The sequence below is a fragment of the Homalodisca vitripennis genome, chromosome 1 (assembly GCF_021130785.1).
Source record: "Homalodisca vitripennis isolate AUS2020 chromosome 1, UT_GWSS_2.1, whole genome shotgun sequence".
NCBI classification, from domain to species: Eukaryota; Metazoa; Arthropoda; class Insecta; order Hemiptera; family Cicadellidae; genus Homalodisca; species Homalodisca vitripennis.
The window spans coordinates 220,790,602-220,817,133 of NC_060207.1; the positions used below are offsets into that span (position 1 = coordinate 220,790,602).

The window sequence follows — 26,532 nt, forward strand, 5'->3', positions numbered from 1 at the left end:
GACAAACAAGTTTTAATTTACTTAATATAACATCTATTTTGGATTACTATGATATAAAAGTGTGTTTGTAAATAAATGACATGCAAAACAATTGTATTTCTGATGAAATTGCTACTTTTTGTTTATGATGTCATAATCAATTTTGCATCTTCTGGCTATTTTTTATTTTCCAAAAAAACCTTTGTTACATGACCAGAGAACTCGATATTTGTGGTTTTGCACTATACTTGCTCAGCAACCAATATTTTTTGCAATTTAATATTTTTGTATGAGTTTTAATATTTTTCTCCAGTTTACTATTCAAATTATGCATACTTTGGCGAAAAATATATATGATTAGTGTACATCTGCATAAATCATGTGCATTGTATAATATTTAAAAAAAACCCTGTAAATTGGCCAAAATAGGCCTGTCCACGCAAAAGTTGCTATATGGCCAGTTGGTGAATTAAACTCATTTGTCATTACAGCTCGTTTTTTCTCAATTTTGCTCCTAATGGCATATGTTTCATATCGCAGTGTGTACAACTTAACTAGAATAAATTTAGACAAAACATTAAATAAACTTGTAATAGGAAAAATATGGTCTAATAAAATAAAATAAATAAGGATAATAAAATTCAGAAAAATATACACTGAAGAATCTTCCAATGAGAAATAATTTGATGATGACAAATTAAATCCTAAATCTGTTTATCCTTTCAGGTAATTCATTATCAGTAGTGGGAGTTAAAAATAAACACGTCATTTGTTGTAAGTAACAGTTTATTTGGCAATATCTAAGGCATCTATAAAGCATAGGCCAAAATATAATCAGTAAAAACAATGAATCAACAAATTATATAATATACCTAAATTAATCTTATATACTATAACCTGTGAACAACGATCATTATAATTTTATAGAATATTGACAAATATTTCAAATACATCCAGTCTTTACACACATGGGTTCTTATTAATTTTATGCTCTGTTCGTATGAAAAACATTTGGTACCAGCCCTTTAAAAATCACTTTATAAAATTGAATAAAATATTTGCACTGGTAACAATTAATTTAATTTTCATTATTGAACGTACAAGAAAATTAAATGTTGCGAAAGGACAAACTGAAGACGTTTAATAAAACACGTAGACCCATGTGTGTACGAAAGAAACTTGCAGGCACAACGCTTAACTGACGCTAAACAACAAATCGAACTAAACGTAGAGGTACATGACAACATAAGTACAATCCAGTGGCGGTCCTCACACAAATCCAAACTCAATGATATAAAACAACATGGTGGGCTAACAACAACAACAACAACAATGCTAACTTGCAATGGGCACAACAGTTCTATTCGTTCGAAGTGGGCAAGGCAGTGAAACTAACACTAAGCCGTACTAAAAACACGTTTCGTTTTAGTAAACAATTCACAATACAGATTGCAACAAGCAAGTTTATGCATTGATATCAAATTAAAACTGGACATATAAAACTTACAACATTACAACAGTTTTTTTGTGGAAAAAAATGGGCAGTTGAGCAGCAAAAGTAGGCAGGTTTAATCTACAATATATTTAGGTACTAAGAAGGCACTACTAATGTATAGCCAAAATAATATTACAGAAATTCTATAAAAAAATACTGCAGTTAGTGTTGAAGTAAAAATGCCATAAATGATATAACAAAAGCCTTTTCTTTTCTTATATTTAATATATAAAAAAAACAATGTAAAGCAAAGTAAAAAGTTAGCTGGAATAATCAAATCGTACCTTTTTAGTAAGACTGACAGAATGTATAATAAAAAGGTACTCATATAACTACTTCCAAACAAAGAAACAAACTGACTAATTTTGAATGATTTTTTTCAATGGGCTTTATATAAATAGCTTTTTTTAGTGTTCAGATTAACTATACAACTGATTGGATTTTGTTTTGCAAGTTGGCCAACCTTAACTTTTATTGTAATTTATACCATAAAATTCAAAGAAAATAAAAACTAATGTTCACATGTTCCAATATTTAAAACAAATTCATCACATTCACTACCATAGCTTGCAGTAGTTGGTATATTAAACACCTGCTACAACTGCCACTGTGCTACTCAAGACTAAAAGACAAAACTATCCCAGAAATAAGAGTTAAAATATGGCCGTCAGGTTTTGGTTAAAAAATGTGGGAAAACAACCGAAACGAAATGCTTAGTACATTATAGCATTACTTGTACTAGAAGTGCATTTGATTATATGAGCAAAAGTAGTGTAAAATCTGGGTAAATGGTGAAATATCCAGTACTTCGTACATCAAAGCCCAATTTCAATAGTAAATATCAACAATTTAAAAGTTTGCATGTGTTTCACGAAACTATGTCCAGAAAATATAACATCTAAGGAAAAATTAGACATTCTATATTTCTTATATGTTATCATACTACCGAAACACCATTAATATTTATATACATTCAAAGTCTGCTATATACTTACGAGTTACATGGAATAGAAAGTATTGTTACAAAAATACATAGCTATTAATAGTAACAACTGTGCAGGTACTGATGATTAACAAGTAATTTTATTAATTAAATCCAAAATTTATTTTACATCACTTATACCCATCTCAAAATTGATTATAATATCCTATATAACAGTTCATAGATTTAAAAAGTCGTATGTGTGCGACTACTCAAAAAGCTTATAACGCCAGTGGTTGTACAACTTGTGTAGTAGAAGTAGATTTAATTTGCTTTATTGTTCAGATTTTAAATCATGTATCTTAATTTGGTCTGTAGTAATTCAGAATTTAAGATAACAGTAAAAACATATTCAAAACTAATGTTACAATTCAAAAACTTATTATTTGGATGTTCAAAAAATGTCCATTACCGGATTTGCTTTAAAAGCAAACACAGTAACGAAAAAGACAATTTACACAAAAATGAGGACATACAGTAAAACCTGACATATCTGGCCCAATATGTCGGAGGGGTTTGAAGGCACCACACGTACTTCTTTGTTTAAAGTTTGTTATTGACAAAGGAAGGTTTGAAGGATTAAGGGGATTTCGGAAATTTGCCATTGTTATATGTTACATCCTTTCAAATCTTCCATCATCAACAACACACTTTAAACAAAGAATTGATTCTATCGGTATGCATCCGAAACCAGTAAACTTAAAACTTCCACCTCAGGTCAACTAACATTCCAGTCATCTAACCTTCATACAGCAAGGAAATCAGTAAAATAGTTTCTTTTGCATCTAAATCTTTACAGCAAGAATTGCTTATCACCATTGGGGGAAAAAACCACCACTAAATGTGATACTTACAGAACATACAGAAAATACAGAAAGGGCTCATTGGAAAAGTCCAAACTTGCTCAACATTGCTGATCTGAAAATCATTACATGAAATGGGGTAAAGCCAACATAAACATAATACATTGTGAGGAGAAATTCTTCAAACGCAAACTTATTGAGGCCTCATAGATAAATTAGCAGACCAACCGCTAAGATAACCTTCTGTTAAAGTTAGGCCACTTTGAGTACCAATATAAAAAAAGAATGAAGTAGAAAACTTAAAGATTTTAAAAATAAAACAAACTCAACCAACAAAATTCATACACACACCATGACATTGGCTGCCTTATCCTTCCCCCTTCCGACCATCGCCTTCCTGTACTTTTGACTTATTTGCAGTGACAATGCCTGTGTTAATTTTCTCCTGTCTGGACTTAAAGATGTTGTCAGGTATAATAATTTTAGTGGGAGTCCGTTGCTGCACGTTTTACGTTTGAAGTACTTTTTTGTGCATTAAATTTCCTATGCGTGATGAAGAGAATTGATTCAATTCTTGAAACCTAGTGTTATACGTTAGCCACTATGTAATTGTACAGTAAAAACATAAATACTTCACTGGATCTGTTTCTCATAAAATTTATTCTATTTCAAATTTTATTCTACTGCAATGGATATTTTAATTATTTGTTGTTGTAATGTTCGTAAAGTAAAATACCAATTAAGAAGATATAAATACAAATTTATTTTACAAAAAATTAAACATTCAGTAAAATGTGCAGTATTTAAAATTTAGATCTTAAATGACTGAAAATGTAAAATTTAACCATCCCATCACTAGCAACCATCCTGTACCTTTGACCCAATATACATTTGAAAACACAACAGCATTGATTCGCCTAAAAATACCACTACGGGAAAAAAGTCCACAATCTTTCCCGCATAGTTACCACCCTGGCAGATATGTGGGAGAAAATGATTGAGCTTGCTCATATGGTATTCCTTGCTTGTAAGGCTTACAGTTAGATAACATTTTATCGTTTTTCACCAAGCCGGAGATGCCGAATATGACAGGTTTTACTGCAGTTACAAATTACATTGTGATGAACCACGGTTCAACATCAATGTTGAATGTTATGCATAAAACACCTGAAGTACTTAGCACGAACTATGGAGCGCTAAACCAGGTTAGGCATGAAAACTGTGATTTTTCTCTCTTAAAGTCCTAATCTAATGCACTTTGGATCACAGGCCTTCCAAAATAAGCAGAAAGGCGGATTTTAAGGACAAATACAACTTTTACAAGAATCCATCTAGATCTACAAAGGCTGAAATTTCAACACCTGCACAGTCTTTTCTGAGTATTTAAGTACTTGGTTTATATGAAAACCAACACCTGAGTGAGTTAAGTATGTGCTACTTATACAGATGCCATTGGTTAGCCACAGCAATAAGAACAGTCATACTTACAGCTTCGTTGTCAGATTCTGTAGGCATGTACAGAAAAGGGTTAACTAATTGGGAGGGGCTAAACCTTTAGACCATCCATTCAAATCGATCTGCACATTATTACGAATCGATTTGGCGTAGACAAGGGGCTGAGTGAGTGTATGAACTTATTTTAACCGTATTCGGAAAAAGCTATGAATTAATAATACATAATCTGCAATTCACTTAACTGATTTTTGAGGTAACATGATCTTCAAGCCTTTCACTCTCAACTCTCTATTTGAATATTTTTACAATAAAACCTAATATCTTCATTACAAAAAAAATGTTAGCAACAAATGTTTTACTATTCGATTGAGGGAATTCCATTATCACGGTAAATATATAATACATACACATTTTGGATATTGACAGTACCGATTTAAGATTTTTACAACAAATCATTTACTAACCCCAGACTCTTCATTAGATTTTTTGCTCATTTGTATCACATTTTCAAGGATGTTAATTTTTTAACCAAATTCCCCATTATATGTAAAGCAATTGTCAATACCTTACATTGGTTTAAAATTGTTAAAATTTAACAAATGATTAAAACATGGACATAATTCTATAACATATTCCATATTCTATCAAAATCAAATCACTTTTTGTAGTCCCTCTAGAACAGGGAATCAATGTGAATACAAATATTGGAAATCCCTGAAACAAATTTTTGACATAACTTCCAAAAAAATTTTAAAAGAAAATAATGTTGTCTTCACCACATACCCTGCAACGATAAGTAAGATACATTTACTTTGTAAACGTTAAATGACATTGCCACTTTTGCAACAAACCTCTCAATGCCCAAAAGGATAGATATACTTTATTTCCTATAAAACAAAGGAACTTGAAACATTTTGAGGAAGTTGCCCTTGGGACAATACAAAGGGGGACCTCATCCACCCACTCAAGATGCTGTAAAACTCATAACTGAACAATTAAAATAAAAGTTAAGAATATGTTTGGTAATCGCAAAAACAAAACAAAAAATGAGTAGACACAGGGATGCTCACCTTTCCTAATAGTAAAATATACACTAAAGGGTCCTCCATATATGGCATTATCACTTTTTGTTAATTTTCAGATCCCATCTCATCGCTATTTTTTTTCCCCTTTCTTTATTCTTACAGGACATACGTTATGGATGACCCCAAACTACAGCATTTAGAAATAAAATTGAAACCCTATAAATACATATATACATACAATTGGTTATTACAAAATTTAATAGCATTATGGTTTTTATGCGGTTACCAGGGATTAAGTAGGATACTAAACCATTATATAATCCCCTTATAAACTTAACAGAATATAAAATTGCGCAGTATGTTACATTCTATTTGTTACAGAGTAACAAACACCGGATCTAAAACGGTTTCAGCTTTTGACGCTACAAACATTCTTCGCTCAATTGTGGCCATTTAATTTTGTTAATAATATTGAAAAATTTTATGACATAATAGAGTAATAAAGGCTTTTGAGAAAAAATAACCAATTTCATTGACTAATGAAAGAGAATATCTTTTGAGGCTGATGCTTGTGAATAAACAATCAAAATCATTCCAACCACAAAAATTCCATAGAAAGAAAATAGACAATCTTAAGGGTGAGAAGTATTTTGAAACATTGGTGATTGTTACAATTATAACCGTTTCTACGATAAAAAGCAAGTGCTGTAGATTTGAATGCTGGCTATTTCCAAGTACATACAGCTCTGTAAGTGTATAAAGGTAATCTTAAGTTTATATAACACTATTACGTATATGGCAAAGTTTGCTACGGACTGTTTATTATCTCACCTAAGGCCAAGTGTAAACATCTGTCACCTGTTGCCGGCAAGCTATATTTACAAAACAGTATTCTACAGAGTTAGTTCGCATTCAATAAAAAATATCTATAGAGGTAAAATCAACTCTTTCTACCCTAAACATACAAGAAACATAAAAACAGTTGCACGTTTCCATGCCAAAGTAATATCTAGATACCTGTATAGCTATACCCTATATAAGCTAATATTTAAAGAATCACAATAGAATAGTCACTCAGGTGACCTTAATTTACAGCCAAAGATGATTGTACACTAATTTACGTTTTATATACACATAACGTGTACCATACGGCGATGATACACTCGTTTTGTACCTGTTATTGTACCACATAATATAACCAACACGATCACATTCCTAATATCTCTAAAATAACTTGTTTAAGGTACTAAAGCTTCCTACGCTAACGCTCTTAAGTGAAATTTAACTTTGTAAATTTAGAAATCAATAAAGGCACGTATTATAGTTGCTATTAATGAACTAACAGGTCTGTTTGTTTACCCTGCTGTGAGCAGCTTGGTTTATAGGACCGATTTGAAACAAGCTCAACCAATGAGAGCGAATTTAGAGCAAATGCTAATGGTTTACCCGTTTTCTATTGCAAACAAGATCAAAATTTTTTTATACAACCCTTAACGCGATCATTAGTATTTGCACAAAATTCAGTTTCTAAATAAAACAAAAAAATTTATTTACACATGTTTGAAATGTTTATTTTCTTTGTGACAAATAAAACAAGATTATTCATAATTATAAAACGTAAACTAAAACCCTTGGTAAACATGTATTAAATGTAAATGACTTGTGTTTCAGCCTTTATAGAGTGTCATTAAGATTTACATGACATTTACATTCAGTAAATGTTTAACCGAGGGATTTAGTTTACTTTTTATAATAATTACGAAGATAGTCCTACCTTTTGGAATCAATCGTATCATGATATTTCATGTTTTATGCAATATTTGTTTGTTAAAATAATTTTATTTATTTTAATTTTATACAGTTATACATCATTAGTATAATTTATACACAGTAATAAATTTAAAAAATTAAATAAATGAACGATAATCAGATCCATTTCACTCCACTGTGTTCGTATGTCAGAAAAACAAGCTAGTGCAAATTTGGATCACAGTGGAGTGGAATAGTTCTAGGGGTGGACTCAGCAATATATTTCAGGGGGAAAGGGAAATAATTCCATGGGCAACGGGTTTATTTGATCAGGTGACTGCATAGTCCTTTCTTAGATTTAACCTGAAGTGTATGTATATTGTTAAACTATTCTCAGATTTTTGAATGGTTTTTATTGTATGTGACTAAAATTTTCACAAGGTAGAACTGATTTTCGGGGAAGGATATCCCCTTCCTGGGCACGCCCCTGAGTAGTTCAAATAACTTCAAAGCAGGATAAACTAACACACCCAATAGTATAATACAATACAAATAATAACAGCATGCTTTTTATATAGGGAGACGTTAAAAGTTTATAAAAATATTGCTGCTTTATATTTACTAACATTGTAAAGCTTTCTACAATGCTTACAGTTATTTATTTTAACATTCTCAAGGACACCATTTGCACTGAATATTATCAACAATATATTGATATTATTTAACTTTATATGTGTTTTCTTAACTGAGTATATTTCTAAGAATCATTCACCTAACATCTGAACGTTTGTGATAACGCTAACAACTTTTAACTTTTCATATATTTCCTACAGTCATATTTCTTGAAAGCTATTTTCAAATTAAGTTTTCTTATACAATAAAAATATTTAAACCACGTAATTTAGTCAGTAATTAAAAACATTTTAAAATGTATAGACATCTTCAGCAGATGAACTGGTGGATCATCTTATTTGTGACATCAAAATGCTTTCCAGTTGTGGACATCACACTAGAGTTGCAAGATTTTCTGGAAGGGCAAACAAAACAAAGTTTAAAAAAAGTACTGATGCTCAGCCTAAATTAAGGATGCCACATGTCACTATGGCATCATTGGTACCAACAGTGTCTTTGACCACTATTATTCAAGCCACTTTTCGGCGAGTTATCTTTAAAGTTTTGTGTCAACAGAATAAATAAATGCACTGACTCAATAACATTCATTTGTGGTTTTGTGTATTTTTTTTTATTTGTTGTGTTTATTGATCTTTTTATATTCTTATTTTAGTTTCTGAAGATGTGGGTATAAAATCCCATGAAATATAGAAGCTTTTTCTGTTATTTTTCATTTAAATAAGAACTCTTTCCCAGAAAGATCCTAGACACTTGAAATTTTGTACATAGTGTCCACTAGGTCCAAGGAAAAACTATTGTTTTTGGAAGTAAAAGTAAAAATTGAATTCTTATATTTTTACATTGGTCTTATGGATACGGTGACCATTATGACGACAAGAAAATCGAAGAATAAACAAATTGGGAACAGTTATATATAACATTTTATCACATGATACAGCAAATAAAGTCAGTGTACCATGTTGGATTGTTGGTAAGACTTACATTACATTCCGTCAGGTTTTTTGATGCTCCATTGTGTTGGTTTATATAATTTAAATGTTAAAATATTTGATTAATTTCTCTATTATAAGAGTTAAAAATCACACATAATGAAACAGTTTTCACTCATAAATTAATGTAAAAAAACTATATTAGTCTTATTAAAATCAACAGTAATCTCACAGCAAAAGAATTCTGTTTTAAGTGACCAGCTGTACATCCTAGTGCTGAACATACTTATAGGTGCAGTTCTAGTAGACAGTGGTAATTTATTGAAAAAGTGTATACCATTTGTGTCATTTGGCAGTCTATGCATTGGGGTACCAATTTTGCTCTTCCCACGTGTATTATGAGTACGCATATTTTCTCTGATGACAAATTCATCTAAGTTGTTTTTACGTACATCAATTTACTGAAAATATTACGATTAGTTGGAATACTTATTTAATTTTATTCAACCTCTCATGATTAACATCAGATGGCTAATCACATATAATACACACCAAGCTGTAACACTACCTACCTTATCTTGAGAACCCCCTTCTTTCCATGGTCTGAGGAATCCTTTAGAGGAGATGACATCAGTCTCCAATACAGAATTTATAATTATAATTGTCCGCAGTGCAACCGACCATTTAGGTAACTCTTAGTGGTTAACTTTCCTGGCTTAGAAAAGCTCTGCTAATGTGATGAAGGGAGATACCCAGAGAGAGAGAGAGAGAGATTATTTATCGTGCCAGACTTCATTTAGTCTATTGTTTATTTATGTAGCTATAAATAATAACATTTCCCCCAACAGCCAAATTGATTTAATCAAAATTAACAATACTAATTTAGTTTAATTTTACTGTTTGCTATTTTATATTTTTTGTGTCGTGAGAAGTTAGTAATATTCATTGAGAAGACTTTGATTTGTAAATTAGAACAAATGTACTTGTTAAAAGTGAACTTTGTATTAAAAAAGCTATTTAACAATCTGTTTGTTTAAATTTGACTACAAGAATTTTGATTTTTTAGAAGACAAAACTTTTAGTTCAGCATTTATTTTTAGATTTAGATAACAGGAGAATTGTTTTATTTCGATTTTTGGTGTCTTTGTAGTGAAAACCTTTTAAAGCCTTTTAGCCTTTAATCTTCAATCTGTCAGCTCAACTAATTATCTTGGAATCATTGTTGATGACAAACTCTCTTGGCTAAATCATATTGATAACTTATGCCTTAAACTTAGCTCAGCAATCTATGCCATAAAAAGGACGAAAGCTATAAGCACGACAAAAGCCACAATAACAGCCTATCATGCTCTGTTTGAAAGCCATATGAGATATGGCTTAGCGGTTTGGGGTGGTTCAACTGAAAGAAATCTCCAACGAATCCTCATTCTTCAAAAAAAGGCTCTAAGAATCATGGTCGGCTTGGGATTTAGAAAGAGCTGTAGAGGGGTATTCAAAGAGTGGAGGTTTTCAACAGTAGCCTTTATATTGTAGAGTGTATTTTGATAGCTACAACTCATAACGTCCAACAGCACCAAGACATTCACTCTTACAATACTAAGGCATGCCAATAACTTTACTTTGCCAATCCACAAGTTAACTCTCTCTGAAACAAAACCAACCTATGCTGGAGCAAAATTCTTCAATAATCTCCCTGATGAGCTGAAGAAAATGGAAGGAAGGAAGTTGAAGAAAAGCCTGCACTCCTGGTTCCAAGAGAGACCCTTTTACTCAGTAAAAGAATTCTTGAATTGGAGAGCCGACTCGCAGAGAATGTGAAGACCTAGGCAGCTAATGACAACAAACCTGGGAAAAATTTTAAGATAATATGTATTTGACGCCATTTCCTTCTTGATGAATGTGAAAATAAAGAATTGTCTTGTCTTGTCTTAAAGAAAGTCGTGGTTAGCAGTCATTTGTTAAAGATAAACTGAGTCAAAAAGAGATTCTTAGGCTCTTCTAAAGTGTAATACATGAAGACTAGAAATTTTCTCTGAATTGTATTAAAAAATAATTTGAATAAATAGGTTTAATTTCAATTGTGTTAAAAGTTTTCTCTTCCGTTCAACCCTTTCTGTCCTTTGTCGAATTTGAGGGGTGTGCCGAGCCAAACCATCATGATGATGTGGGACAAACCATATACATCGCTGAGGACTTTCAGCTCAGTATCAACTTGCTTGCTATAATGTGTGCATCAAATGTTTGAGCGGTACATCTGTGTTGTTATATGTGCATCATTTGCTTGATCGGTACGTATGTGTTGTAATAAGTGTATTATGTATTTAAAAGCACACATCAAATTGAATTGTATCATAATTATTTTGTTTATGTTTCTTCTGACTTGGTGTTGGGTTCAAATTAACGTTTGCTTTGGATAAACATCTATTTTGTTGTCAACTTCTACTTTAGTGTGTTCATCATTGTGCGTTTGTTGTTTTTTTTTTAAATTACACATAGGATTTGACACATACAAGAGAGAGAGTAGATACATTTCACAAAACGTGATTCTGTTGTTATAACTCATAATGATGGCAAATGTTTATAATCCTGAAATGCCTTCAAATCATCCTTCATCACTAATGAACTTCAGAAAAAGCATTGTTCAGGGAGAGAGAGTGAAATAACAACCAGTGATGGATTTCCCAAAAGATCCAGGCCTACAGGCCACAGGCTCAAAGGGACCGTGGAGCATTGTTCAGAGAGAGCTATAACAGCCAGTGATGGATTTCCCAAAAGATCCAGGCCTAAAGGCCACAGGCTCAAAGGGACCGTGGAGCATTGTTCAGAGAGCGCTATAACAGCCAGTGATGGATTTCCCAAAAGATCCAGTCTTAAAGATCCCAGGCTCAAAGGGACCGTGGAGCATTGTTCAGAGAGCGCTATAACAGCCAGTGATGGATTTCCCAAAAGAATTAGGACTACAGGCCACAGGCTCAAAGGGACCGTGGAGCATTGTTCAGAGAGCGCTATAACAGCCAGTGATGGATTTCCCAAAAGAATTAGGACTACAGGCCACAGGCTCAAAGGGACCGTGAAGCATTGTTCAGAGAGCGCTATATCAGCCAGTCACGGATTTCCCAAAAGAATTAGGACTACAGGCCACAGGCTCAAAGGGGCCGTGAAGCATTGTTCAGAGAGCGCTATAACAGCCAGTCACGGATTTCCCAAAAGAATTAGGACTACAGGCCACAGGCTCAAAGGGACCGTGGAGCATTGTTCAGAGAGCGCTATAACAGCCAATCACGGATTTCCCAAAAGAATTAGGACTACTGGCCACAGGCTCAAAGGGACCGTGGAGCATTGTTCAGAGAGCGCTATAACAGCCAGTCAGGATTTCCCAAAAGAAAGCCACAGGCCACAGCTCAAAGTGGAGCATTGTTCAGAGAGCGCTATAACAGCCAGTGATGGATTTCCCAAAAGAATTAGGACTACTGGCCACAGGCTCAAAGGGACCGTGGAGCATTGTTCAGAGAGCGCTATAACAGCCAGTGATGGATTTCCCAAAAGATCCAGGCCTACAGATCCACAGGCTCAAAGGGACCGTGAAGCATTGTTCAGGGAGCGCAATAACAGCCAGTGACGGATTTCCCAAAAGAGCCAGGACTACAGGCCACAGGCTCAAAGAGACCGTGAAGCATTGTTCAGAGAGCACTATAACAGCCAGTGACAGATTTCCCAAAGAACCAGTCCTAAAGGTCTCAGACTCAAAGGGACCGTGAGGCATTGTTCAGAGAGCGCTATAACAGCCAGTAACGGATTTTCCACAAATATCCAAGTCTAAAGGTCTCAGGCTCAAAAGGACCGTGAAGCATTGTTCAGAGAAATCCAACACTGATAAGAACCACCGAACCCAATCATTGCATAGTAATGTTTTTAGTCTCTTGACAGCTTTAAAATCAAATGGCACAGAAAATACCATTTGAAAAAATACAGACATTAGAAACTGAATAATACACTTTACTTACCGTACTTAAATCAGTCCTTTTCCACAATACCAAGGATCAGTCGACATTCTATATTTATGTAATATGGTCTATTTGCCATTTAAAGAAAGAATCACACAAAACATTAAAATCTATTACAAAACAACTAAAATTATTCAAAAATTTGGTTAACCGTCTTAATCTGATCATCTGCTATTAAGAACTGGTTATTAAAAATAAGTTATGGATTTTCCATTAATACAAAGCACAGGCGTATTCAGCAATGTTTATACAGAAGTTTCTAGTCAAGTTCAACTTCTCACTGTTATAACATTGAAGACATTTTTATAATTCCAACAGAGTTTTTATTTTATTGGTATATAATTAAACTCTGCTTTATTTGTGTGACCTTGTACCATCTTGATTTATGTGTTCCCCAAGGTCAAATCTGCAGAACAAGATTTCAATCTGTTGAAGCTGTGAAAGAAAGAGTTGCTTCAATATACATAACGAAGAAGTTATCACTATGTTTTCATATCAAATAAAACATTTTACAATAGAGACTTGCTTTGTTATAGCCATGCTACATATCGTGTTTGTTTCTTAATACATTTGGAAAGTTAAACACAATATATTGATATGAAATTTCTTTATATTGATAAAGTTAAAATTTTGTTAAATAATTTTTTTACAAAATGTACATAGTTTTGATAATAACCTGTATCTATTTTCTGTGATTTCTTTAAAAATCTACTTTGTGCACACTTTTTTAACAAGTTCTCAAATTAACATTGACAGTAGACTTTTATAATTTACCACTTCATGAGTTCCAGTTAATTCCAAGAACAGGTAGAACAATTTTCATACTTCCAATGTTTTAAGCGCTACAGCTGGCAATGTCCACACTGATAACAGACAAGCTTCTGTACTAGCACAGACACACAAGCCATGGTAAACAGAAAATCAAAGATTTTTTTAGGAAAATTGGTTTCAAAAGAAATATTACCTAACCAAAGTATATGTTGATTTAGCTTGTTTGCAATAAATTCTTAACTTTCACCACATCATGTACATGACGGAATATCTTGTGTTTTGTTCATAAAATAACAACATAATAGCACGCAATTCTTGTAAAATGATTAATATTGTTTGGCGCCACCATGGTTTCATAGATGAGAAGAATCACAGATCCCTGCTGATTGAGTATTCCTTATATTGATTCCCTCTGATTAAGAATAAACTCGTTTGATTACCGAGTATACCACAAAAATGTTGGTACATTGTACGTTACCTATCTTTATTTTATTATTATAAAATATAAAACAAGTAATTTATATATATATATATATATATATATATATATATATAAAATTTAATCCAGGAATATTCAACAAACTTTTTTTATAAAATAATAAATATATGCATGTAATGAATTTAGTCACTGCATCCTTGTGTAATGATAAAAAATTTTTCTTGTGGATCTGATTACAAGATGCCTCCAAAGTACTACTTTAAATACCTTCAATTCCTCGTGAAATGATAGAAAATATTTTGTGTGGATCTGATTAACATATGCCTCCAAAGTATTACTTAAATACCTTCAATTCCTCGTGGAATTTAAAAAATATTTTTTTTGCATCTGATTACAAGATGCCTCATTGCACATAATTTTGCACTGTTTTAAATGGGTTTTATCATTAAAGTACAACATTCCAAAAAGAATTAAAAAGGAGCTTTTCATCGTGAAAAATGAACTTTAACTGAATATTTTCCAAAACCCTGTGCTCAAAACAAACCTCTAGGGCTTGAATAATTTTTATAATTGAGTTTAATGTACAATATTAGGTTATTACACATAAATTTAGGGTGTTTTTAAAATGTTCTTTATCATAAAAAGTATTAAATTTAAAAAATAAAATCTTTTTTTATATTAGTTATTTTACCTTAAACTGAATTTTTATTTTGTTTCCATAGAAAAGACACCGTCAAAAGTTATTTTTTAGTTTTTTTTAATTATATAAACATTCTTATTGTTATATACTTTCTGATGGACAGTTAAATTACTTTTAAACAAATTTAAAAGGAGCTATTAATAAAATATAAAATAAATTTTAGGTGGTTTTTTTTCTGAAATATTGAGTTTTAGTAAATACAATTTCTAGCAATTAACTATTAAAAAAAATTCTGTTTATGGTACAATATTAAGTTATTACACATGATTTTGGGTTGTTTTCACATTTTCTTTATCATGAAAGTATTGAAACTTCAAAATAAAATTATTTTATAATAGTTATTTCACCTCAAACTTGATTTTTATTTTGTTTCCGTAGAAATGTTGCTGTGTTTAACCCTTTCCGGGCCAGGGGCAATATATTGCCGCCATAGATCACGTCTGAAAAGTGTTCAGGCGGCAATATATTGCCATCGGTAACATACGCGAAAAGCCCCAGGCGGCAAAATATAGTCGCCTTGATATTCGTCGTTTTCTTAAATAAATACGACGTCAAATGATTAAAGTTTTATGTTTTTTTATTCCCAGGTATATTTGTAGATAATTAATATGAATATAATTTTTATTTTGGAGGTCTATGCATTTTTATTTCGTAATTGTCACGTGACATTATCAGCTGACTCAATCTATTGTTGTTCATTTCTTTATGCTTTAGTGTAATCGTACTATTGTATGCTGGATTCTTCTTCATTATTTTATTTTGTGGTTGTAAATATTAGTAGTGTTTAGTAGTTACGTGCTTAGCTATTGTGTGTAGTAGTTACAATGACTGACAATTTGCGATCTCACGGGAGTGAAATTGTAAGTAGCATATCTGTAAATAGAAAAAGTGTAAATACATTTCAAATAAAACTGTGTAAATATTTCTTGGTAAATAGTGTTTTTAACTGTATTGAAACTGTTTAATGGATCCTACAAATCATCTGTTTACACCGGTACATCCTAATGTGAATATTTATTTTAAGTTTCTTGCAGTGAAAAAGTCAGTTGCTTTATCACTTGTTGTGAAGTACAATTATGCGTATTTATACAAAATGTGTCATAAAAAATTTATTTATAAGAGAAATAACACAAAAGTTTGTATGGGTGTTCCTTTATAAATGTACAATATAATAAAATAGCTTCCACAGTTAAATTTTTTCCTTTTTTTAGTTATTTACAAAAAAAAAATAAAAATAAAATTATTACACATTTTTTTTTTTTAATTTTTAAATTAATTAAAACTACATCTATATATTTGTTTGTTGATTAGTATTAATATATTCTATACGAGTAATTTGGCGCAACTTTTAGGTCATTCTCTAATTTTTAAGAAAAGTTATAAATTTTTAATCTAAGAGACTGCAAAATCGCCAATTTTAGCCTGGCACTTTTGACTAGTCACAAGCGGATATGATATGTGAAAAAATTTTGCAACATCTCCTGGCCCTGAAAGGGTTAAACTCATATTTTATTTTTTTAAATTATACAAAAATTTAAATGTTAAAGAGTTTCTTACACGTAATTCATTTACCTTTAAAAAGAAGTAAAAAAATGCTTTTTATGATCAAAAATAAATGTTATATATTTTTTTTCTAAAACCTTGCGTTTTCATCAAAAACCTTAGGCACATTTCGCATAGTCATACAACAAATAACTTAGCACTTTTCATGATGCCTCTAAAATACTACTTTAAATATCAATTCTTCGTGGAAAGATAAAAAATATTTTCTGTGCATCTGATTACAAGATGCCTCCAAAAATACTATTAAATATCAATTCTTCGTGGAAAGATAAAAAATTTTTCTGTGCATCTGATTACAAGATGCCTCCAAAATACTACTTGAAATACTTTCAATTTCAATTACTCGCGAAACAATATTTTTCAGTCTGGAGAAAATTTATCTTAAAGAATGTGACAAAGTGTGTTTAAATGATAAAAAAAGTGTAACCGAACACCGAACGTACTACCCTAAAGTGACGACTTAATTCCAGATACAGACCTTGCTAACTAACCATCCCGGCGGCGACAGTGACCCGGTTCACGTCTGGCTGTTCTGGTACTGGCTCATGAGATCGAAGAAATTGAGACCGCCCGGTAGTTGATCCACGTTCACCTCGTCAAACGCCGGCAGGTTGCTCATGAATTCATTGTAATCCATGTCACCCGGACCATAGGGGTAACTACACAGACAGACACAACGTGTTAGAACAAGAACGGTCTGACAGGCTAATGACATTTGTTGTGTCTGTCTGTGCGGGCTACAATGAGTACATGACAACCCTGGGGACAAGAGGGCACAACAAATACCAATAACACGTCTTTCAACATTACAGTATATTATAATCCATCTAGTAAGTACACAGAGTACGATATAAACACTACAAATTGCACATAATGTGAGTTTACCACATAAAAATAGAATCGTATTAAAACTTATAAACTAAAATCAACATATTTACAACATAAATACTAACAGCACTTATTTATTGAAATCCAATATGCACCGATGATTCGTTGAGCTTGAAGTTGAAGCGGTGTGACACACCTTTTAAGCCAAATAAAACTTAAATAAATATCTTTGTAAAACATACGACTTCAGTAAACTATTCAACAGAAAAATATTCGTTGTGACAGAGCAAGATTTTATAAAATTATCAAAACTTGACACAGCAACATGAACGGCTCCAGATTTGGATTTGCGTAAACACGGATAGTTTCTACATCTAACAATGAGGCAAGTTAAGCTCCTACACATGTTAACAGTACAACAAACAACGTTTAGGCCTAGTAAGGCATTTTTATTTGACTTGAGCAAGAAAGCTTGATTCGGCGTAGACAATCAACATACACTAGTATATGTGAAATATATACTTCTTTATTCTGTCTTTCCTAAGCACAACGAAATCAAAAAAGGAAATAGAAGATACAAATATTCACATGTTAAATATATTTCAAGTGTCAACGTATATAACAAAAATGGAAAAGTTTAAATTTATTTAATTTCTTTTCTGTTTACAAAGAAAAACACTTACCAAAATAAAATGTTGCCACAATAAGCTTGTTATCATTTCTTCTAAGGCATCAATAACCCTGTATTTGAGCATTTTAAACTTGATATGAATATAAAAACTTGTTCTTAATAAATCAACAATCAAAATAAATGCAATAGATAAACAAATTATCAACCTTAGTGGAATGAAAATATAAATTTAAACAAAACTATTTAGTTGGTTAAGACCAACTGAAATAATATAATAAATATGAGAGATCTAAAATTAAATAGTTAACATATTTCATAGTTAATTTTAATTACAACAAAAACAACTGTTCAATTTGTACACTAGACTTAGATATATTTTACCTATATATTTCAATAATATATTTGGAGTTAAATAATTTTATTTTAACAGTTTGATTGGTTCCTTAATAATGTTGTTTCAGTACTATAATGAAAATAATCTTGATGCCCTTTTTATTTTAACTTTAACTGATTAATTAAATGTTAATATATTTTAATTTATCACATGTTGTACAGTAATTAAAAAATACAATGTGATAACTGTAAACTGTCACAAAATTAAGAAGACATTAACAATAGAAAACTTAAAAAGTCCAACACAGATTATAATTTATCAATTGAATTAAACTAAGAATTTTTGTTTGAAAGGTACTTTGAAATACAATTTGAATTTTAATTATTTAAATAGCAATATTTTTATAAAATAATCAGAAATTACATCCAAGCAGGTGTTGAACTTTACAACCCAACATATGGGAACCAATCAATCTGACGAATTAACAGCCTAAAGATAATCTTTTTTTAAACGATTATTTTACAAAAATAATTTAAATCAATCAAATATTTTCAAGTGGTAACTTTTATGGCTTTCCATATTCATTTTTCTATAATCAGAGATGGGCCGATTATACTTTTTTTTATGAATTGGTATTTTTACTTTTCGATCTTTGACTAATCATACATGTACTTAAGTTGCCTGTTTTTCACTCAACTATCGTCGTAGTGTTATTTCCTAACTCGAGCAGCCTTTGCCGGATGAGCGGAAAGGGCTGAAAGTGATTGCATGTTTGTTCAATTTCTTATGATGCAATTAAATTGGCTTCACACGTCAGGGACAAAATCTGTTTATAAAACGCGGTTCTGCTGAAAACTCAAACCTGTTTTAGTGAGGGTTGCTAAGGTTTAAACCTCGGTTTGAACAGTACGTATGAAGAAGTGCAACCATGAATTTTCCATAATTTCCTTACAGGCTATTTACTACTTAGATTTATACATTGTAATTATTGCTGACGGAATAATGCATGACGAGTCAAAGAATTGTTAAAGTCACCTCTACGACTGCGATATTTCATAACTCATAATCGGCTCATCCCCCACATCACATATCTAACAAAGTATGCAGAGTTTTGAAACATTCAACAATCAGAATAGAGTTTTGAATGAGCTACAGTAACAAACAACAGGTTCACAATCGTAACAACATTTATATTAGATTTGAGAGTAAATGGGTGGAATGTACTGGGATGGCACCGGAGATTGGACCGGCCAAGAATTAAACATTTATCTATAAGACACTCAATCTACTCTAATCTACCGGAGAAGCACAAGATCCAGGCACGATAAACACAACTACGGTACGGCACAGCACTTGACTGGAGAATTGAAAGTGAGTCAATCTAAATGTCTTATCAAAACACCATAGTAAATATATATTTATCAAACATTACACCGATTCAATGACGACATCACATGTAATACTAAAACACTAAAAGTTCCTACTATGTTTTTATGCACAGCAAATCAATTAAAGATACAAAAAAAAATTAAAATAATCAATAAAAAGTATTGGCTTTTATCATTTTGTTCACTGGAAATTATTTCATAAATGTACGGTATTAAATGTCTCTAACGCCAAAGTGTGGTTTTTAGTGTAGGCTATAATATTATATCTTCATTTAGGCACTCATAAAAAAATATATAAGATTTTCTAACACTATTTAAAACACTGCAGGCTTGTATAAGCTCAACATTAGGCCAGATATTACGTGTAACATCACCATTAATAAATATATTTAACTATATACTATAAAACAATCTAAGCTAATTTTGGCCCCACTGTAATAAGATTTTCAGCTAATTATATATTTACTTCCAAAGAGGTATGAGTGTTTTAAAATATTTTCTCTATTTGTTTTACATTTAGTAAATAAATCTCTCTAAAAAAAAAAAAAAAAAAAAAAAAAAAAAAACAATTGTATATTTAATGTTGTTTCATTTCCTTTGAATAAAAATATATATTTATAGACTTAATAACTTACATTTAGTTAAAGAATTGCTACAAATTGGTTCTTTCACAAAACCCCAAAAACTTTTATCAGTATGATAAGCTGGGACAAAAATTAAATAAATATCAACTAAACATGCCTAATAAAATCAACTTATTAGGCAACCAAATTAATGTATATCTTAATCGTTAGATTATTATTATGAGAAGTGTAGTCAACTGTTATATTTAAAATTACATTTTTCATCTTGGCAGAAGTAATAAAAAATAAAGAAGTTTAATAATCTTAGCATTTTAGGGAATTATTTTAAGTATTTTAGGCAAGTGCTCCATAAACATAAGGATGTTTAACTAACTTAACAAAACTGTTTATTTTCTATTTAATTTCAGCAATGCACAACTAACACTGAAAACTAGATATGCCTGGTAAAATTTATTATACATTAATTATTTATAATAATATAATAACCGCCGGTAAAACCAAGTAAATCATCTTTATGATTTATAACATTGACGTAGCGACATGAAATTTGTATGAAGTAAATCATGAAAAAGTAACGCTATAAATATAGAAACATGGAAGATGTCGTTTAAAATAATTTACTACACGTGACAAGGATATGTGGGATGGAAGTTCTGTTCGAAAAGAAGTGTTTGGCACCGAAATCTTACATGACCTAGATGTTAAATGAACACCGATGACATACATTATTATCGACACTAAAGACTGGAACATATATCTATTCAATTACACTAGAATACAAGCACCAGAAACATTATCACAATACAATAAGTGCAACTAGTGCAAGAAAACAGACAAGACAGTGGAATCTGTGAGAACAAACATTGAAATATGATGATATCCAGTCACTTGTAATCGTTGTTATTTGTCAGTAAATACTCTCTAAGTACAATTACTATAAAATATTGTGCTCATTGGTCGTGATATCTAAACTCGAAATTACAGTTATATATATATGTATATTTATTTATCGTATTCAGTAATTATGCGTCATAATATGCTACAAGTCATAATATGATTCTCAGTATCCCAGGAATAAACTTACTAAGAATTCACAGCTCTCAAATTATAAAATATATATTTGTAAGAAAATGCCAACAAATTTACAAACAACGTATAAAATAAATGCTGAATCAGCTATTAAAAATAGACAACATTTAAAAAATTTGAATAAAATTTACAACAACATTGATAAAATACCGTAGAGAAAGGAGGTTGGAATAATTAACTTAGGAACATAAGTTTAATAAAAGAAACAACCAAGAAAAATTACTCCTCGCTTATATTCTACTGTACAGCTCTAATATTTGGTTCTTTCATGATTTCAGAATTGGTTGTACTGGCCGCGTATGTTCTCTGGAGAATGCAGTTTTACCAGCACTGGTTCCAAGGTTTCTCTCTTAAGACCAATTAAATAGATTGTCAATTGACAAAAAAATACTTTAAAAAACTTTTGAATTGTATACAGTAGGACCTCGATCAACTAACTGAAGACCTCGAATACCTAGATCCGCATTTACACTAGGGAAAGATCTGGCTACCGGTTCAGCAGCAATATCCTGGCCGGTTTATACTGGTTTGAAAGAATGGTGTTGAGAATAAGTTGTAAACCTCACGCACATCTGTTGCAAATGTCAAAATAATGGGAGTAGATGTGATGAACAATAAAAGTTTTTAACCAATCAAATAAAAAACTAATTACATTGCACAAGAGGTCCACTCAAAAAGTCAAATTACATCATGTTTTTGGCAGCAATCAGATATGCTTGAGGAACAATCCTGATCCCGAAAATAGAACTTAAAACAAGGCCTATTTTATCTGTTGAGTGTCTACAGACCAGCCTGCGGCAAACTGGAAAATGCAATTGATATCCTATCATCTGAGCTAGACAAAGTTACAACTATTAACAACCCCAATACTTGTGATGGGGGATGTCTATATAATTAACCTGACAGGAAGTAGAGACAAAGGAAACTTAGAAAAGATGCTCCACAGTTACGGTTTGAGAAGGCTTCCTCTACCACCGACTAGAATAATTTGCCATAGTAAGAGCTCTATAGATTTTGTTTGCACTAACACCAGGGAATCTGATGTATCCACAGCTAGGTATTCAACTATCTAGATCATACCCTCATAATAACAAAGCTGCAATTCTGGAAATTACAGACAAGAAACTGCACTGGTTCAAGAGCTATCTAAGCAACAGGAAACAGCTGATAGAAGTCACCCATACAGTAAAAAAAGTAAAATCCGAACAGCTACTGAAAGCAGAGGGGTGCCTCAAGGCTCTGTATTTGGACCTGTGCTATGTATTCTCTTAACCAATGACTTCCCAAACTATCTTCAGAGCCACTGTGAAACGGTAATGTATGCTAACGAAACAACTTTGATTGTAGCAAACAAGAACAAAGACCAACCAGATGTCGACTCTTTTATAGCCTTCATGGCAAACCAATACTATCATCTCAATGATCTGGTTTTAAACGAGCCAAAAACCCAAAAACTGGTCTTCACTACAATTCAAAATCACTATCACGGCCTCCTAGAAATAACCTTAGATCAAAAACTAACATGGGAACCCCACATAAATCAACTTTGTCGCCAACTTAACAGTAGCCTCTATGCAATACGAAGACTGAAACAGATAGGCAGTACTCAAGTGGCAGTACAGCAATGGCAGCACACTACTCTTTGTTTGAGACTCATCTGGGATACGGCCTGATAGTCTGGGAAGGAACAACAGCAAAACTCCAGAGGATGCTCGTTATCCAGAAGAGGACAGTCAGAGCACTTACAAGGCTTGGACCAATGGACACTTGCTGAGAAGCCTTGAATGAGCTGAAAATCCTGACTTCTGTAGGACTCTACATCCAAGAGACATCTCCACAGTACCAGACACGGAAGCAACTTGCTCCTTAATCAACACCATCTCAGCCTGTTCGAGAAAAAGCATCATACAGGGGAGCATTCTTCTTCAATAAGCTACCCGACTCCGTGAAAGGGCTTCCAGAGAAGAACTTCAAGAATTCCCTAAGAGACTGCTGGATCGCCCGCTCTACACAATCCAAGAGTTTCTGCAATGGAGGACACAGACACCACCTAATTTGACAAACACTAGTTGCAACAAGAAAAATACCTGACTTTTGCTCTGTTCTCGAAGAATATGTGCAATAAATAAATATTCTATTTTCAGGATTATTCAAGACTGTTTGGACCATGCCGATTTTGCTGTATAAAGATAATACTAGAGGTGTATGAAAAACAAGACATATATATATATATATATATTGATATGCCACCACTTTAACATTTACTATAAAACTAAGTATTAACAGTTTTGATTATGCTCATTTGTCAGACTACATACTGAGTGGGATCTGTAAATAACTGACTTTGTCATGTTCCAAGTCCCTTCGTCAACATAACAATTTACATAAAAACTTTGATACTCGAGGTCCTATTGTAATAATAAAATATTCATTAAAAACCATACCGTTTTACAATATAATATATGTCTTTTTAAGGTAAGTTCAAATTTAGACACCCCAAAGATACATAGTATCACAATTAAATGTATTTTATGATCTATAAATATTGAAGACATAATTTTTTTAATCTTCAAAGTTGTTTCATTCCAAATTCCCATACACACACGTGCATTCCAGGCTTTTGGTAGCTTGTCATAAATATAATATAAGCCTTCGATAATTTTTCTCATAATTTTTCATTTTATACCGTATAGAGGTAAAACTGCATTCTTTTTATATAGAAATACTGGACGAGTCATAAACTAAGTAGACGATGTCATGGACATGTATAGCCAGGTTCCCATCCGGCCTCAAAGCTCCAACACCGAGTGATAGCTACAAACAGACAATATAACCTTCACAATAACATTGCAGTTACAGTTACATCATAATTAATTAATCATTGAAACTCCTTAAATGAGGATAAATCTCAATTTAAAGCATTGAGATACATCAATCTTATCTCACTAACAGTATGTGTTCATCAGTTTACCATTATCGTCTGTGCGCAAAGTCCAATATTATTAAACCATGGACTTGTCAAGACGGCATTTTTGGGCTATGATTTAATAATAATGTAATGACCTTGGTTTTGGTGTAAAAGCACAATCACATGTCCGAATTCGGGAGAGGTTGACTTCATTTCAGGATGATGAACGTTCGGGTAGGCTGCATTCTGATATTGCTTCAAAGGATAATTAGGATTGTGCTATGATTGAAGAAGACAAAAACTGCACTTACGCTATGATCAAAGCTCAAATAAGGATTTTTAAGCAGTCAGGAAACATTTCTTTTTGGGTGTTTCATGATTTGACAGACCAGCAAAGAGCTGAATGTGTCGAGAACAAAAGAAACCATTATCAAATTCGTGGAGATATTCCCACATGGTGTTTGAAGATAATGACTACAGCAGGGGTGGAAAAAGAATGAATGGATGAGAATGTAATTTAGCTAGCTCTTCAGGAGCACTGGACAGATATAAAGATAGAAAATTGTCATGGCGAGTTGGTACACTAAAAAAAATGTCAAAGAAGTTTTCCATGGTTTGATTAGTATGGGTATAGATTCTTAGAGTAACCCTCATTGTGGTGAATGACATGACCTATAAACACCAAGTCTAAATCAAAATATTTTAAATTTATTTATTCTATTCAATACATAAATTAAATTTTTTATTATAAAAAGAAATACTTTAAAAAACGTTACAGTGCAAAACAAACTTATTCTTTATGAAAATTTAATGACAGTCATTTTTATATAGTTGTTTGCTATACACATTAAAATAATATATGTGTCTTTCACATATGTGTTTAAATAAATGCAAATTGACAAATTATACGAGAAATCCCGGTTCGAGTCCTGGTGGAGCAAGCACTTTTTTGTGATTCAATCGTTATTGAAAATCAAACCAGGCTATTGCCGTTTATACAAATCTAATGAATGTTAAAAGACATTTGGCAGATATTTGGCCTTCCGATCACATGTTAGTAAACGTTTGTTTAAACACATATGTGACAGAAACGGTCCAATAAAAAAATAATTGAATCTTAAAAAGTAAGGACCCTGTTGTGTAAAAGTAACATGCTCGCTCGGTAATTAAGAGATCCGGATTTGAGTCTCGGCGAAGCAAGTCCTTTTTGTAATTCAAGCTTGACTGAAAATTATATCAGGCTATTGCTGCTTATACAAATTATATATATATATATATATATATATATATATATATATATATATATATATATATAAAGTGAACATACAAGCAAATGTATTAAATCTTGTTACCTTTCTATTCAATACTCTGAGTAGCACTAATATATCACTATAAAATAAAGTGTTATTTCATTGTGTCTGTAAACAGGTTAGAAAGAAATTTTCGATGCTGCCAAACCACATCGATAAGATGATCTGAATGGTTCTAAGTATTTCTATGATCATCTGGCGATTTTTAACTGAAAAGGTCTGTTATCGACAAATCACAATTGTGGCACTATTTGTGTCATTTCCAGAATCAACCTGTATGTAATAAATGGAACTCCAGTTTAGCGTTTCTGGAATTGTAGCTACTGAATAGAGAGATCGACAACTCTTGGATCTTTCACTCAATTTAGAAAATTAGTTAGTAAAATAGATCGGATTTTCATTCCAGTATTTTTTCACTGTCAGTATCAACAACTAAATATGTTGTAATTACAAAACAGCTGTATTTACAGTGGACCAATGATGACTACTTGGAGCAGTTCCGCTGCATTGTAATGTCATATTAGCATGGATGATGACTACTTGGAGCAGTTCCGCTGCATTGTAATGTCATATTAGCATGGATGTATAAGGTGCAAGGTGGTTTGGGGTTTCACATTGTTCGTGTGGAGTAAAACAGACCTTTTACTACAACTGGCTCTCAATCTGGACTGTTATTGGTCCAAGCACAACTGAGACAAAAGTATTTAAATCAAAATTATCACCTCATTTTTTGTTGGCAAGGTGTGAATGCTTACCTGACAGGGTCTGACATGACGGAAGCTGTGTCGGGAGACTGTGGCTGGAACATTGTCTGCGGTGTGTTGGGGTAACTGTTGATGTTACTACCAGGCTGTCCTCCCATACCCGGAATGTGTGTTACCAAAAGAGGCTTGACGTATCCGTTGTTCGATGTTGGCTGGTTCTCTGCACACA

General features: G+C 32.2%; 1 protein-coding gene across 1 annotated transcript in view; it reads right to left on the minus strand.

The window, feature by feature from the left end:
* Positions 1 to 8,090: 8,090 nt before the first annotated feature.
* LOC124353062 (signal transducer and activator of transcription 5B) overlaps positions 8,091 to 26,532 on the minus strand; it is a 67,895-nt gene continuing 49,453 nt past the window's right edge. The window contains exons 16-18 of the mRNA XM_046802875.1: positions 26,355 to 26,523; positions 17,006 to 17,186; positions 8,091 to 8,515 (exon numbers count right to left, since the gene is read on the minus strand). Coding sequence (XP_046658831.1) covers positions 17,045 to 17,186; positions 26,355 to 26,523 — 311 coding nt within the window. The 3' untranslated portion in view covers positions 8,091 to 8,515; positions 17,006 to 17,044. The remainder of the gene's footprint in view (positions 8,516 to 17,005; positions 17,187 to 26,354; positions 26,524 to 26,532) is intronic.